This window comes from Zingiber officinale, chromosome 11A, assembly GCF_018446385.1.
Source record: "Zingiber officinale cultivar Zhangliang chromosome 11A, Zo_v1.1, whole genome shotgun sequence".
In the NCBI taxonomy this organism is placed as follows: domain Eukaryota; kingdom Viridiplantae; phylum Streptophyta; class Magnoliopsida; order Zingiberales; family Zingiberaceae; genus Zingiber; species Zingiber officinale.
In genome coordinates, this window is record NC_056006.1 from 84,047,432 (window position 1) to 84,063,365 (window position 15,934).

General features: G+C 36.4%; 1 protein-coding gene across 5 annotated transcripts; it reads right to left on the reverse strand.

The window, feature by feature from the left end:
- Positions 1 to 141: 141 nt before the first annotated feature.
- Positions 142 to 13,938, reverse strand: LOC122031062 (putative MO25-like protein At5g47540). 5 transcript variants are annotated; one of them, XM_042590118.1, is made up of 12 exons: positions 13,540 to 13,938; positions 13,111 to 13,146; positions 12,584 to 12,745; positions 12,282 to 12,400; positions 6,943 to 7,017; positions 5,410 to 5,503; positions 4,797 to 4,856; positions 1,621 to 1,689; positions 1,394 to 1,492; positions 969 to 1,013; positions 770 to 872; positions 142 to 625 (listed from the first exon to the last, which is right to left on the reverse strand). In XM_042590118.1, the coding sequence occupies exons 3-12, from the start codon at positions 12,743 to 12,745 to the stop codon at positions 543 to 545; spliced, it is 909 nt and encodes a 302-aa protein (XP_042446052.1). In that variant the 5' UTR covers positions 13,111 to 13,146; positions 13,540 to 13,938; the 3' UTR covers positions 142 to 542. The 5 variants fall into 5 exon arrangements, 4 of the variants coding, with proteins under 4 accessions (XP_042446052.1, XP_042446051.1, XP_042446055.1 ...); XM_042590117.1 differs by having other exon boundaries at positions 142 to 549; positions 13,540 to 13,671; XR_006125721.1 differs by having other exon boundaries at positions 511 to 549; positions 969 to 1,054; positions 13,540 to 13,671.
- Positions 13,939 to 15,934: the final 1,996 nt, after the last annotated feature.

The following is a 15,934-nucleotide window of genomic DNA, read 5'->3' on the forward strand; positions in this document are numbered from 1 at the left end:
GAGAGAAGAGATTGTTTACGTAGACGTTGACCAAGAGTAGTAAAAAGAGGATACAATTCCAACTTAAGTGACAGTTCTTAAAAATACTTGTAAATGTCATCAACCATTCACTCAAGCATGACATTAATAGACTAATTTGACTAAGTTAATGAAATCTAACCCCAGGAAACAAATTAATAGTCAAAAGCAAGCTAACACTTCTGAAAATCTAGGAACATATTCCTTTGGTTTGTACTTTTTAGAGAGACAATACAATATACAAGATGCCTTGGGACTGTTATATTTTTCTTGTGAAGCTGGAGATTAGAACCAGTGATAAACTATAGATATATTTTATTATAAAGGGGAACCTAAGAGTTTTGGCCCAACTTTCAAAGTTCTTGCTGACTAAGCCGGTTAATATTGCAGGACTAACTCTTCCAACATTCTATAAAAACTTGAGAAGGCAAAATGATATAGCATATAATGTTCCCAATTATGTGTTCTCTCACTTGAGGGCTTCTATCTCTCTCGTAGCCTGGGCTTTGTCTCCTTCAAATTGCTCATCTTCTGCAGAAAAAGTTGGGAAAATGACAGCAACAAACAATAGCCAAATCTTGATCAACTAATCCTGATCCGATCCTTACTGCTTGGCAGTAAAGTTGAGTAAATGAGTTTGTCCACTTAAGTATTTGCTTCTTAGTTATCTTTATCGATTTGATGTCAAACAAAAGTTGGAAATGAAAAGAAAGTGCTTTTATTTAGTAAATAAATTGGAGCTCTGGCATACCTTTATCTAACTTGATTTGTTGGAGCAAACGAAGAAGCTTGTTCTGATTTGTGATCAGTATAGTTCTTATTTCAGGAGGCTTCTTTTGATTGACGACAAAAAGCTAAAAAAATTTCAAAGAAAAATTAACTCATAACTAAGAATAGGTTATTAAAAAAAAAGTTTCTAAAAGAAAAAAAAATAAGGATGCAAGGTATACCTTAAATACACGGAATGCTTCTATTTGAATATTCTGACTTGATTCCTATCAGCAGAGATGATTGAAAAATGATTTCTGATAATAGTCTAGGTAAATATAAAATAAGTTTATCATATATAACAATAGCAATGAAATAATACCATTGCTTCTAGTTGCAAAGTAATCACAACAAATCATTGTTATTTATCAATAGAAAAAAAGGAATTGTCAACTTAACTATAATAGTAAATCATTAAGCTATATGAATACGGATAAACAAAGATATGCCATTTGGCAAACATCTTTTTACGTATATTTGATACATTTAACTTAATTTACACTAGCACTTACTGGTGATTTTCAAACCATATAAAATTTAGCCTTTGTAACAAAGTAAGCATAGAATGCTTATGAATCCTGATTAGGAAAGATTTGAGTAAACGTACCCTTAGGAGATTCATTAGGATCATAAGATTATCCTTTGAACTAACATAACGCACCATAATTGCAGTGTTTGATTGATCGAGTAACATATCACCTAGAAGCTGAGTTAAAAGAGAGTAAAAATAAGGTTCTTGAAGTAACTACTCAAAACTGTATATAAGATATATAACTTCATTAAATTCCAAACACCAAACTGAAAAATGCATCTAGAGCATAATTTGGAATATACCTTGACAGATTGTCTTCTTATGATGTAATTGGAGGATGATAAGAGCCTTGTGTTGTATTCTGCAAAAAACTGTAAGAGAACACTTTAAAACAAAAGAAGCAAACACACATTAATTGAATGCCTATGGCCTTAGGGTGACTACAAAGAAAATGCAAACTTCTGCTGACTGAAATTTAAGACCACTCATATTAAAACTAATAATCCGAAACCAAATAACTTAGTTAATATTCAAACCTTTAAAAGGAATCAGTTATTTAAGTTATTCCGTAATTAGTTAGTCCTAACTCAATGGCAAAGTGGTTGTTATATTAGCAAAGTTAGGTATTCATAAGCCTGTTGTTCACGTTTCAGCTCTTTTTTTAAAAATAAAAAATAAAAAACAAAAATGAAATAAAGTTCCACTCCCTGCAATATTTTACATTTATTTTCAAAAGAAGTGAATGCCTAGCAACTAGGTAGTTACACTTGTTAAGCTTCACATCAGCCATGGTGCTGCTTGATTAGGATCGCCCTTAAAATTAAAGGCATTAAAGTGATGCCACAGTTTTAGGTGCTCTCTAAGGCACCTTCTCAGAATAATTCCTTTATTTACACCGTAGATGATAAAACAGACCAAATATCAGCTTTGTCCTCTCAGGATCTTGTATCCTTTACCATGAAGGAGAATTGAGAATAATGATGTGTCTGACTCATCAGCAAAAGTTTTTTTTTCCCCTAATTTGGGCATCTTAGTTGTGTCCTGATGAAGGACGTCTATAAGTTTTTTGATAAGCATTGTAGTACTAAGACTATATTAACCATTTTAGGCTAGTGATTCAAGCCTAAGGTCTTTACAGATAAAATCAAAATAGATAGTCCAAATCTTGATGAGGTGGCCCAAAAGGAAAGGGCTACCTGTAATGTTGCGTGTACAACTGGGTCTAAGATGCCTTCAGTTAAAAACCTTGAGATTTAACCATGTCGCCACCCTTCGGTTAGAGATTTTACATCGAAGCTTAAGCCAAAGGGAGGTTTTGCATTAACAAAGGATTATAAGGCCTAGATGAGTTCACCATCACTAATTTGGGTTCAAGAATTTTGGATCAGTAGTTCATACTTACCCAAATTGATAGGACAATTTTCTCATTTAGGTTAAATCATTTCATATTAGTTTGGAGTTGATTGAGTTGTTGAACTAAAGCTTGCTGAGGTGGAGGTTTATATGGTTGGCTCTTCCAGCACTAGCCATAGTAGCTACATTTATGGTCGAACACCCTCAAGGGGTCCAGCATAATTCAACTAAACCAGACCTTGACCAAATGAATGCATGATGATCCTGTCCGAGCTCTGAGTCGACGGACGCTGGGGATGTGGCGCTCTCCGCTGTCCTTTGGTGTCGAGGTGGACCTCCGGCGAACCTGCAAAGAAGCCGAGCCGGGAGGGGTTTCCCGGCGACGACCCTCCGACGCTCAAGTCAGGCAACGAAGAAACAGAGTAACGTTAATGTGGTTACAGTGGTCAAGATTGCATACCTCCGTCGAAGTCTGGGGGTCCTTATATAGGACCCCGGGGAGGCGCGGGCACGCTTTTCTATGCGTGCATGCTTTTCTATGCGTGCACGCTTCCCCAAACATACCTCAGTAGGGTTGTGTAAGAAAAGTACGCCTGACGCCATTCCGCAATCGTCCGAGTATATCCCGGATGTGACGGTGGAAGCTTCTACCGTACGATATTCTGTCCGTTCCGGCCGCTGACCATGCTGTTTGTCGGCGGTAGGTGTCTCGATTACGAAGCTACCAGCTGTCCTTTTTGTCTCCTAGCGCTCTTATCTGTTCCCGGGCCGAGCGGAACAGCCGCTCGGCGCTCATGTCCTCCAGGAAGCCCTATTCACGTGCTCGGCTGGGATTGCGGATTACTGTCCTGCAGCTCGGCCGAGCGGCCGCCTGTCCGACCGGCACGTGCTCAACTGGGATTGCGGATTACTGTCCTGCAGCTCGGCTTAAAGACTCTTTTACCTTGAGCATCGGAAACCCGCCCCATGGTCGGGTTGTCTCTCGTTCGGCCGTCTGGGAGACCCGGGCCGGGTGCCCGGTCAACCGGATGTCCAGGGATGGTCCGCCAGTTCGCGCGGCATGACCTTGGTGTTGACCCTCTTGACCCTTGACCTCCACGTGTCGTTGACCCCCGCTACCAAGGGTCCCTCATCCTTATTACCGGATCACATGTATACAATTATTGAAGGCAACAAATACAGAAAAAGTGTTTTTACTTCTCTTAATAGTGCTGTTTCTAGGAAGTAAAAGTAAGATCTTTGCTTATATATCTCATCCCGTTTGTAAGTATAGAGGGGCATCAGCCTCTAGGATTCGGGTGTAGGCACTGCTTTTCTCTGTTTATTTTTCACCTTTTCCATCTAATTTTTATCTAGAATATACAATGATTGTGACACTATATAGAAGCTATTGTGCAAAAATTTTCCAGCTTCATCTTGGATCAACAAATAAAATACATGTTAGTTTCAAGTGAAAACCGAATCAAGTTTATGGCTCTCCTAGCTTGTGTGTTTGGTGTTTGTCACTTATGTTGTTGAGATTGATTTCAATTGCACATAAAATTTTTGGTTTCTTCGCCTTGTTGATGGAAAATTATGTTATGCAGTGTTCTGATTGGTTCAGTTTCAAATACTAGGAAATTAGATGCATCCCATCTTCATGGGAAAGATCAAACAGGTGGTGTCATAGTGATATTTTGTTCCACAGGTATCACAATAACTCACATAGGTGTATCACAGCAATGTGAATGTGAATACTAAGAAATAATATCAAAATAGAATTGAGACCTACAATTTATATCTAAAATGATTAAGTTCTACAATTGGCACAGCCAGGTGTTTTTTGGCAAATAAATGTCTTCCAAAACCAACACTAAATTAAATGTATGCAAAAAAATTTAAATTGTCAGCTGGTCCTAACTATACCAAAATGAAAGAAGTACTAATCCCAAAGTAAAACAGAAAAAGTGAGAATAAATAAAATGTATGCAAAGTATGGTACATGAGTTTGACCATAACAATAATAAAGAAGAGAACATAACCATCTGAATAAAATCCCCAATCAGCTCTGAACAACTTGGTCCAATGCAACTGATTATCCTAAAATTTACCTACACAAAAGAACTCTTGAGAGAAATATCCTTACCCATTCAAAATTTTTCGAGAGATATTCTGCAACAGTTGATTTGTGCCTTGTCATGAGCTCCTGTATAATAATATCTTTAGTGGTCAGTTTTTTTTCTTGCCTTCTAGAGAAAGAGTGGGAACTCAGAATAGCTTTAGCAGACTCAGATTCCAATACTCCCAAGTAGAAGTTGGAAACTAATTTCTTTGTTTTCTGATTGTTCTGCACTAATTACTAATTCTCAACTCTTATATAATTCCAAATATTTTAAAAATAATAATAGTTTTATATTCTTCATATCTACTATTTTCCATTGTAAATTTCCTATTATTTATAAAGTTAAAAAGGGATCTTAAACCAACTTAAATCCAAACATATGTTTATATTATCCTCATCAAATAATCATTAGGGAAAAGTAATTCTATACCAGTTCATACAAATCTGCTTAATCCATTCTAAAGTTTTGTGGTCCCTACCTGTCTCTTGGTCAACCAACAAACTTAGACCATAAAAGCTCTGTGGTTTGAAAATTTAAATCCTAGCTGGAAATAAAACAAATATATGCTCTTAACCGTTTAAGGGTAATAACTAACCAAAATTGATAAAAATAAACAGATTGTAACAGTTGCTTGACCTTAAAAGTTAAGTAGGCATCTGATGATATGTCAAAATTTGGAATCTCAATATAATCAAAGAACTTCTTCATTTTATCGAACTCTAGAACGTACCTGCAAAAGCAAATCAAGGACAAGTGCAATTGGCAAACAAATGGTTCCAAGTGACAAGCATATTTAATATCATATAAAATGGAAACCAAAATCTTAAAAGCAAGAAACAACACTTATCCAACAAAGTGTGATGTAAAGACAATACATAGTCCATCAAAAGTTCTGTTCATCTTAAACTCTCCACAAATTGAATCTATTGGCTTATATGAAGTTATTTATACATTCCTCCTCATCACTTATATCAATTTTCATGATTATGTGCTTAACTGTATTTACTCTGGAATACTAGTTGGTATAGAGTTTTAGCACAAAAGCAACAACATTTAAAAATTCTACCAGCCAGGAGTCAAGACTGTTCAAACTTAAATATTACTGGTTTATGTTTGAAGTGGAAGAATTTTAATTGAACAGTGTCTATTTACTTTTGGGACAGTGAAGTCGACACCACAAATTTAAAGAATGCAGGATTGATTTGAGGATAAAACTAGTCAATGAATACAAGTATTTCTAAAAGCAAAAAAGTGAAAGAAAAAAAAAACATCAGAGATTTTTTTTGCCAAAGGGCTACTACCAGTCAATGTAACACATAATTCATGCAAAAATTCACAGAAATATACTAGTAACTGCAAATTCATATGGATAGAAAACATGCCATCATAAGGGAATTGTAATTGTCGGGACATTAGTTCCGCCATTGTGGTTAGAGCTAACCACACTATTTTGATGGTTTGACAATGTGATTTAAGTTAGGTTTTTACATTTGATCTAGCACCATTGAAATGCTGCAATTATAAGTACAAGATATAGATACTTTTAGTAACTTTTTCTTTCAATATTTGGTGCATCTCCTCTATCCCTCCCTTCTCTTTTTAGTGTTTCATCTTCTCTTCGTGATTAACAAATGACAAAATTGAAAGATGAGTGATGGAAAATGATTTTTCGTCTTGGTAGATATTCTTTATTCGTGTTGCTTCTCTTGGCATTCCCTCTTCTTTTAGTATTTATTTCCTCCCATGACTGGTGAAAAGAATTGAAGGATACCTTCTTAAGTTAATTGCAGACTCTATTAGTCTAGATAAACTATGACTTGATTGGCACTATAGAAACCCCGAAAGCATAGGCGTCACAATAACATTTACCTAGGTATCAAGTGATGATCAGTATGCTGCATTGTGACCATGTTAACCTATACTGGTAGCATAAAATAATAAATAGAATTTCAGAAAAAGAGAGATACTGATAACACAACATAACCACCTATCACTAAAAAATACTTTCTATGTAAATGAGGATCATTCAAGTCGTCATTTGCTTTTCTATCTTAGATTGACACCGTCTGAAAATGCATTACATTTTCATTCATAGCCAACACTCTAGGGAACAACAATTCAGATTAAAATATTTTGAGTGCTAAAAGAAAAACAAAGACTATACATTACCTTGTTATACTCTGGTGCCGAATACATTCTCTGAGCATTAGTCCATAATGTAAAGCCATATTTATGTCTTCATACCTTTATACACAATATGAGAGATATATTAAAAAAAATCATAACATAGATCTTAGTTTGAGTACATATAGATGTATTTTTAAATTAGTAGAACAAGGAGACAAATCCTAAATCTGAAATGGATAGGCATCACAACAAAATAAATAGGAAGGTTGAAAGCTATGTTGGGATGTATACTATAAGCCTAGCTTTTGTATGAACATCTGTTTTGAAATGAGAATCACTTTGGTCAAATGTTTGCATTTTATATTTATATATATATATATATATTAATGCAGTTGTCCATTTAATTTATATTATAGATAACATGGTTTGTTGTGCCACACAGAAGATCATGTTATTGGTTCCTTATAAATTATAAATAATAGCTCACAACCAAGATGGATTGGGGCAAACCATTGGAACGGTTGTAGTGTAATTTGATAGTAGTCTGTCTTGACTATAAAATTGCACTAGTACACTATGTGTGTATTTAGCAGGATTGTTTGAGGTTGTTCGATTTATACTGACTACATAAAAGAACAGAACCTCTGTTATTATGGATGTGCGTCCTCTTAATCCCTATATAATAACAAGCATGTATACTTAATATTTATTTCTTTAACTTATCAATGGGTGTGATTTATTCGTTAAATCAATAGGCCCGATGAGTTGGGAGATAGTATTATTTATATGGTGTGTTGTTAATTATAGAAGGAAACTGTGTCCTAATTATTTAGGTTGATGATGTCCCCTTGAGGAGCTCATAAGGATTATCATGTAAACCTTGCACGTGGACTTAGTCCGGCATGATAATAAAGTTGAGTGGTACTACTCTTGGAACTAGATGTTAATTAATTGGGTTGTTAGTAACTCAATTAATTAACGGACATACGATATCTTAAACACGGGGAGATTAACACACTCATGATAAGTAGGAGCCCATATTGTAATATCAGATTGGTGCGGTAGTTCAATAATAATCCTTTAGTGGTATTGGTTATTATTGATGGACTTGAGTTGGGTGTTCGGGCCGAACACAGGAAGCCCAAGCCCATCAGGAGGCCTAAACCAATTTCTCCTCTAGGTCCTTGTTGTAGCCTCTATATAAAGCCTTGCATCCACCCATCTTTAACTTGGTTCAGTTTAACTTAACTTGGTTTGATTTAACTTAACATAGTTTGGTTTAACTTAACTTGGTTTGGTTTAACTTGGTTATAGAAAGAGAGATTTTTTCTAAACAAAATTCGGTTATAGAAAGAGATATTTTTTCTAAACAGAATTATGTTATTTTTCTTTCTTTGTAACCGACAGCAAGCCTATAAAAAGGAATAGGTGGTGGTTCTTAAAACCTAATTTTCTAATTCTCCACAATCCTCTTCTCTCCTTGTGGCCGGCGCCCCTCCTCACCTTGCTAGGGCCACCCCTTCCTCACCTTGCAAGAGCCGCCTCCCCTCCTCTCCTTGCTTAGGGTCGGCGCCCCCTTCCTCTCCTAGTTAGGGCCTGCACCCCTTCCTAGCAATCCATTGGTGGCTGGCGGCTTGAAGAAGAGGAAGAAGATTAGAAGGTGCCCCATCCCAGAGCCTCCTTTTGTAGCGGACGGTTTGGAAACCGAGAAGAGAAGGAGGGTGGTGTTGTCTTGGTAGATCGTCGCCCACACGACGTCCAAGAAGAGGAGAGGAATACGGCAGAAGATCAAGAGGTCTTTAGCTACAAAAAAAAAGGTACAACTAGTTCTTTAATTCCGCTGCGTAATTAGTTTGGTTTTCTTTGTATCGATTTTGAATACCAACATAAGAGGTCAGCGATCTTGTACTTCGATCAAGGTGTGCTTTAATCCATCAAGAACACATGTCTGATCGAACATGCGGGTTGTTAGGAAGATAAGCATAGATCAAAACAAGGTTTTATATTTCATTTAATACTATTGTAAAAATATGTGCATTATCTTAATTTTCTTTGATGTTGTAAAGTCATAATAAACACGAAATGAAATTTAGTCTTAATTCCTCTAATGTCACGAAATCATTGCAATTTCATAAAACTTTTCTTCATGCATCTGAATATAGATGCATAGTTTCTTCCTTATTTTATAGTATAATGACGCAAATTGGGTCCCCAATGTTGGGAAATGCCAAAATCAAGCTCCTTTTTTTGTCAAATGCATAAATCAAGCTCCTTCCACTTTTCTAGGCCAAAATACCCTCAACTATTTCACCAAACAGAATTTAAAGTTTTGGTGAAATAGCTTGACTGAAAAATAAATTGAAAAGAAACATATTAAAAAAAAGGCAAATGCCCATCTAATATTACAGGTAAACATGTTTTTCTAATTTTAAAACTGAAAAATTAATTATTCCATCAAAAGCTATTTGGAGAAAAAAGTTGATGGGTAGAAATTGGTGAAAATTAAATTATTTTTTCTTCAAAACGAATACCAATTAAATTAAATAGGAGATTTTTTTTAAAATGAATTCTATTAAGTTGCTTCACCTACAGTTTAATAATCAAGTTGTTTGATGAAACAACTTGATGACTGAAATACTTTGATTATTTTTTAATCAAAAGGAGGCAAATGCACATTTAATTTTATTACTAAATGTTTCAAGTTGTTTGGTAATTCATTCCCTTAGGGAATAAGTTCCTCCCACCTAGGAGGCCGCTCGGTACTGTGATTTACTACCCTTCCACAAGCCTTGGGGCGGGCCATGGAGGGGTGCCTGGGGTGAGCGTTATCACCTTTTGCAACACATGGAAACATATGATTCAAAATATGTTATAGATTACATATACTTGTATATACATACCATATTAGAATAATATCCCTCATTTTCACAAAGATAATTGATATGGTGAAGACAACCAACACCACATGGCATGGTCAAGTCAAAGGTCAAGTTGAGCTGGAAGTCAAAGTCAAGATGAACTTGGGTCAAGTCAAATTAGCTTGGATCAAGACATATCGAGCTCAGGTCGAGTTAAACCTAGCTCAGAGCCATTTAGACTGAGTCCCGATCAAATTAAACCAAGCTTCAACCAAATCAGCTCTAAAAGAAGACCTCAAGTCAATTAAGCCCGAGTAACATCTGAATGTCGTTGGCCCAAATTAGGACCTGACTCGCCTATTATTGAAGCGCCGATCACCAAGGGATGCAACCGTTAAAGCACTAGTCAGATAGAGAGACGCCTCTCAGTAACGAAAGAAAGAGGTTCGCCCTTCGAGAAATAGGGTCACCCTTTCACTTTCTATTTAAAGGTAACTAGTTACTTACAACATCAAGGAAAGCAATCTAATAACTTTCTACTTTCTTTACTTTTCTCCACCTTTTCTCATGAGCGTCGGAGTGCCCAAGCCGAGTCATCTGCCCTCTTAATGTTCTTCTCGAGTCTTTTCAGATCCTCACTCGAAAAATCTCCTGATTACTCGGTCTATTGAAGCCCGACCCGAAGGCAGTCAGTCTATTGAAGTTCGACTTGATTAAAGTCCGACCTGATAGAAGATTGAATTGAAGATAGCCTACTCTACTTAATTTGTATCCTGGTCGAAATTACTCGATCATGGTTACTTTGACCAAGTCATCCCATTCCTTGATCTCAGACTGGATCAATAATCATTCTAGACTTTTCACACTTCTCAAGAAACTCAACTAATGCATTTACTTTTTTTTTTTTGAAAAATCAGAACTAAATACTTAAATTACTCTCCGTCCTTATTTGTACCTCTCTCATCTTAAACAATTGAAGAACCACCATAGAGAAATGACCAGACATGTGTTGGGAACATGGGCGATTATCTTTATTTATAAGAGAGTAAAAATGAAAGATAAGAATTTTAATTACGAATGACAAATAAGAGGAAACTACTATTTCTCCTTAACCAACTCTTTTTTGTGAAAGAGAGAGAGTACTGCCTAAGTTGAAAAAAAAATGACAACTATATGAGAAGACATTAAGGTAAGTGGTAAGAAATTTAGAGATGATTTTGGATTCTCGACTTAGGAAACCTGCAATGCAAATTTCTCAAGGTTAGTAGAGACTAATGGAGATTAAAAAGTTTGTAGAGAGGACAGCATTATTCTTAAGGAATGTATTTTATAGGAAGTGCCTCATGTGAGAGTGGGGTTACACTTGGGTTGCAGTCTTTTTTTACATAGTGGCCATCATCTTATCCATTTTTTTTACCTTTGCTCTCCTGATCATATTATATAAATTTGAATGCTCTACATGAGAGGTAAACTTATGCCAAACGTTCTTGTCCATTCTTTACGTTTATGTTTGCAATCTTGTGGTGTTGGAGGAGACAACTCTTGACTACACGAGGTGTTTGATATATTGCTTCTACTACAAAAGACAAAGATACAACTTGAAATAGAGGTAATTTTGCATTCTACCTGCATAAATTTTGACATATAGAGGATATTTAAGGTGGCATATTCAAGTATCAACTTTATTGAGATTGAAGTTGACAAAATACCATTAACAGAATTTTAAGAGTCTTTTATGATCATCATGTGCTCCTTAGGCTATAAAGTGTTTTACAATACTGTGGCTTGACTCACTATATTTTATGGATTAATTTAGTATTGTAGAAAGGATAAAACTCATAAAATGAAAGATATTAATATCCAAGAGCAATTAGGTGTCACTTCAATTTTCAATTTATGATAAAATAAGACAAAATAAGTTAACTTAAAGAGATGAATTGATTCGAAAGATTTAGAGTAAAGGGAGATCAATTAAAGTTTTAATTGATGTAATAAAAAATAATTTAGTTGGTTTAAATATTAATCTTTTTATAGAATTGCATGCAGTTAAAGGAGAAATAAGATCAATGTAGTTGACCATAAATAGTTAGGGAAACTTTAGCTTTTTTAAATACAAACCTTATGAAGAATTTTGTTTCCTTAACTAGGTATCTATTTATCGCCAAAGAAATAGGTAAAAGAAATTTCCATCCAAGATTTAATTGCTAGTCCATTCTCATCCGGGGTAAAGTCCATCTTGTTGTGATAGAAATGAATAAAAACAAATAAGCTTTAACTAATGTAACACAGATTCCAATTGCCATTCCAGAGACTCCAGATATATTTTTTTATTCTGAAAAGTTCAGGAACAGATATATATGGAATAGATACGCTACAACTTGTAACTCAGATCCAAACAGTAAAAACAGGGTTAAGGGGAAGAAACAGACACAAATGGCAGAAACCTTCCTATAATTCTACAATACATAACTGACATCTATGAGATAGATCAGTTATACATGAAACTTTAAATAGGAAACTCACCCAGAAATTAAGAGGTCCAAGAGATCTTTGTTAGCTTCCAAATAGTCAGATGCAATTAATCTTGACTGGACCTGCTGCCTTTGCAAATTAGCTACAATTTGGGTAGCATCATTGCGAGCCTGCAAACTCACACAAGATCAGACTTCAAAACCAAGTTATATGCATGTATACATATATTTAGGACTTTTTAATCACAGCATGTAACAATAAAACAGATCTGTGAAAAAAAATTGTAAAATGTTCTTCAAGATTAATCATGCACTTTTAAATCTTACTAAAATATCATAGATTAAGATACTTACTTCTAGGCTTAACTTTGGAAGACAAACAATTAGCAGGCGTAGGGTGTTCTCCCTAAAGAATTCCTGAGTTACTTGTGCGCAACCTTCAGCAGTTGGCTCTGAATCCCTGTTGCCATAAAGCACAATTTTCACCTCCCTGATGCTGCTAGATAGTTCTGTCATCTGCATAAGAAGAGATGATAGTTTGATGGACTATCAATATCTAAAAATTAGCTCGCTGTATGATACTGAAGATCTGAGTTGAACAAAGATACACTTTTCAACAACCAAATCTAAACAAGAGAAGACGATGCTCAGTTTGGCATAAGAGTTGGATTTAGATATTGTGGCTGGAAAGAAAATGAAGGTAGTTTCATATAAAGTTTTCAATTGTAAACTGAAATCCTCTTAAGCGGTATCACTTATTTGCTTGGAAATTGAAGTGGCCAAGTAAATCTACTGCATTTTCAGTAAAAAAAAAATGGATACAGACAAGAAGATCCTTTTTTATGGCTTAGTAGACATCAAATAAAGATTCGGCTTCCAACCGCATCTGAATTTGTCAATGGCCAGCCTTCATTCCCCTGAAAAGCAAAATATTTTTGATTGCACATATATTGCTCTCTCCAACCAATGAAGATGCCACTCCATGTAAAACGCGATAAAAATATTATTACTTTTGATCTTTCTCATTGATAGTAATCGTATGCTGCTCTTCGATACGGAAAACAGAGGATTATATTCACCACTGCCTCAGCATAGTGAAAGAATTCACACACAAGGAAAATGACAAAACGAAGAGCATAGAACCGAAGTCGATCATGGAGCCAGATTTCAAAACCCGATCTCACCGTTGCGCAAAATGCCGATTAATACCAATCCTTGGCACAGATATAAAGACACACACACACAAAAACACGATCCGAATCCAAAGATCGATGAACACAAAAAAATGAGAGGGCATTGACTAATCCCACCTTCTCCTCCCGTTTGGCATCCCGCAAGTCTCCGTCGCGGTCGATGTATCTCAGGAGCTCCCGCGTCAGGCGTACGAGGTCGGAGGGGCTCCGAGGCTTGGTCTTGATCAGGTCTTTCACGCTCTCCTCCGGCGGAATCCGCTGCTTGCGGCGGTTCCGGGGCCGCCACAAGATGGCGAGGCACCCCCCGCCGAGGGTGCCGCCGCCGCGACGTCCAGATTGAGAACTCGTGGGTGCTCGATGGAAGGACAGAGGGAGAGGGTGAAGACTTCGATTGACAGCGGCGACTCCTCCTCCTCTGCACTGGACAACAGCAACCACGACGACCACCCACAAACCACAAATAGCAACGCCAACATTAATAAAAGACTCCACGTACTCTTCCCGACGGTTCTTCCTAAGTTCATTTGTTTTAACCTGAGGCTTAATCTATAAACAAGCGGCAGAGTTTTAAAATCACACCTATATTTTGCCTTTCCCAAATCAAAGCCTCAATTTTGGAAACTTCTAAAATGCACTTATGCACACCTTCTCAGACTTTCTTTCTTTACATATTCAAACTTATCAAGTTTATTTATTGAAAACCCTGAATTTTACTGAAACAGCCTAATCAGGTTTCGGTATTATCCAAAATCCAACTTTTATAATATTTAAATCATGTATCAAGTTTCGGTATTATCCAAAATCTAACTTTTATAATATTTAAATCATATATCATATTCCTAAAATGCCGCTTCTCTTTTTTTTTAATAGGTCTCCCCATCAATTTTATGCCAAACTAATTAATGAACTCAATCACTGTAAATCAAATCTAATATACTCTTCAAAATCTTTGTTGATCCTCGACGGATGCTGGGGACGTGGCACGTTCCCTTATCTCTGACTGTTGGTATAGATCTCCAACGAACCTGTAAAGAAGTCGAGCCGGGAGGGGTTTCCCGACGACGGCCCCTCCGATGCTCAAGTCAGGCTACGAGAAATGAGAGAGGCAACGTAACTGTGGTTACAGTGATGATTTGCGCATACCTTCGTCGATGTCTGGGGGCCCTTATATAGGACCCTGGGGAGGCGCAGGCACGCTTCTCCAAACATACCTTAACGAGCCCATGTCAGAAAAGTACCTCTGACGTCATTCCACAATCGCCCGAGTATATCCCGGATGTGATGGCGGAAGCTTCCACCGTACGATCCTACGTACGGCTCGACCGCCAACCTTGCTCCTTGTCGGTGGCAGATGTCCTAAGGATGATGTTATCTCCTGTCTCCTTTGTCCTTTTGCGTTCCCTGTCTGTTCCAGGGCCGAGCAGTTAGGCCGCTCGGCAGGCGTATCACTTCTGCCGCCGGATGTAGGTATCGTTCCGACCGGGAGGACTCTCGGTCGTATGCTCGGATGAGATTGCTCCTGCCTGTCTTTGTTGCCTTGTGCCCCGGCCGAATGGACAACCCACTCGGCCCTGAAACCTACCTTGAGCATCGGAAACCCGACCCCTAGTCAGGTTGTCTTTTATTCGGCTCGGGGGATTCTCGGTCGATCGGCCTGCTTCGTCCGGTCGGTCGGGTCTCACGGTTGAATCTCTTGACCTTTGACCTCCATGTACCGTTGACCTTCTGCCAACGAGGGTTCTCCGTCCTTACCACCGGATCATTTGTATTTATGCCCCCAAATATAAATTTAATATGTAAATTAACTTGAGAGAACATTTCTAAATTTTTACTCTATCAATTAAAGAATTCATTGCTCTCAATTTATACTATTGAATTTAGATTTGAGGACATAGATATATTGAAAAGGTTTTTAGAAGAACATTAATTTTGATTTGAAGCGATTCAGAGTTCTTTGGTCTATCAATCAGTTTCATCCGAAATTTTACGCCATTAAAAAATTTAAAAGTTTAATATTTTTCAAATAGGGTAATCTTAAGAATTCACTAGTGATGTTGGTTAGTAAATATCATTGTCCAAGGTCTTATAATGAGTTTGTGACAATTTTTTCAAATATTTATCCGCTTAAAAGTTTACTTATTTCAATTTATGTTATCGAATTTAGATGTGATAACATAGTTATATTAAGAAGATTTTTAAGAATATATGTATTATGATTTAAAGTGATTTAGAATATATTTATTATGGTTTGAAGTGATTTGGCTAATAGACCTAGAGAGAAAAAGGAGTATAGAAATATGGTAATATTGAAACTTACTTATAGAGATTAGTAAAACATAGAAAATCCAGCATTTTATTGAATCGCGGAAGCAAGTTTATCTTATTAAACTTAAGATGAACTCAAACTTATTCATAAATATTATTTAAGCTTTTAATAAGCTCAACTTTATTATTTTTATAATTTATATTAAATGCGTGTGAAAATTTAAAAATAATCTTCATTTTTATTCCA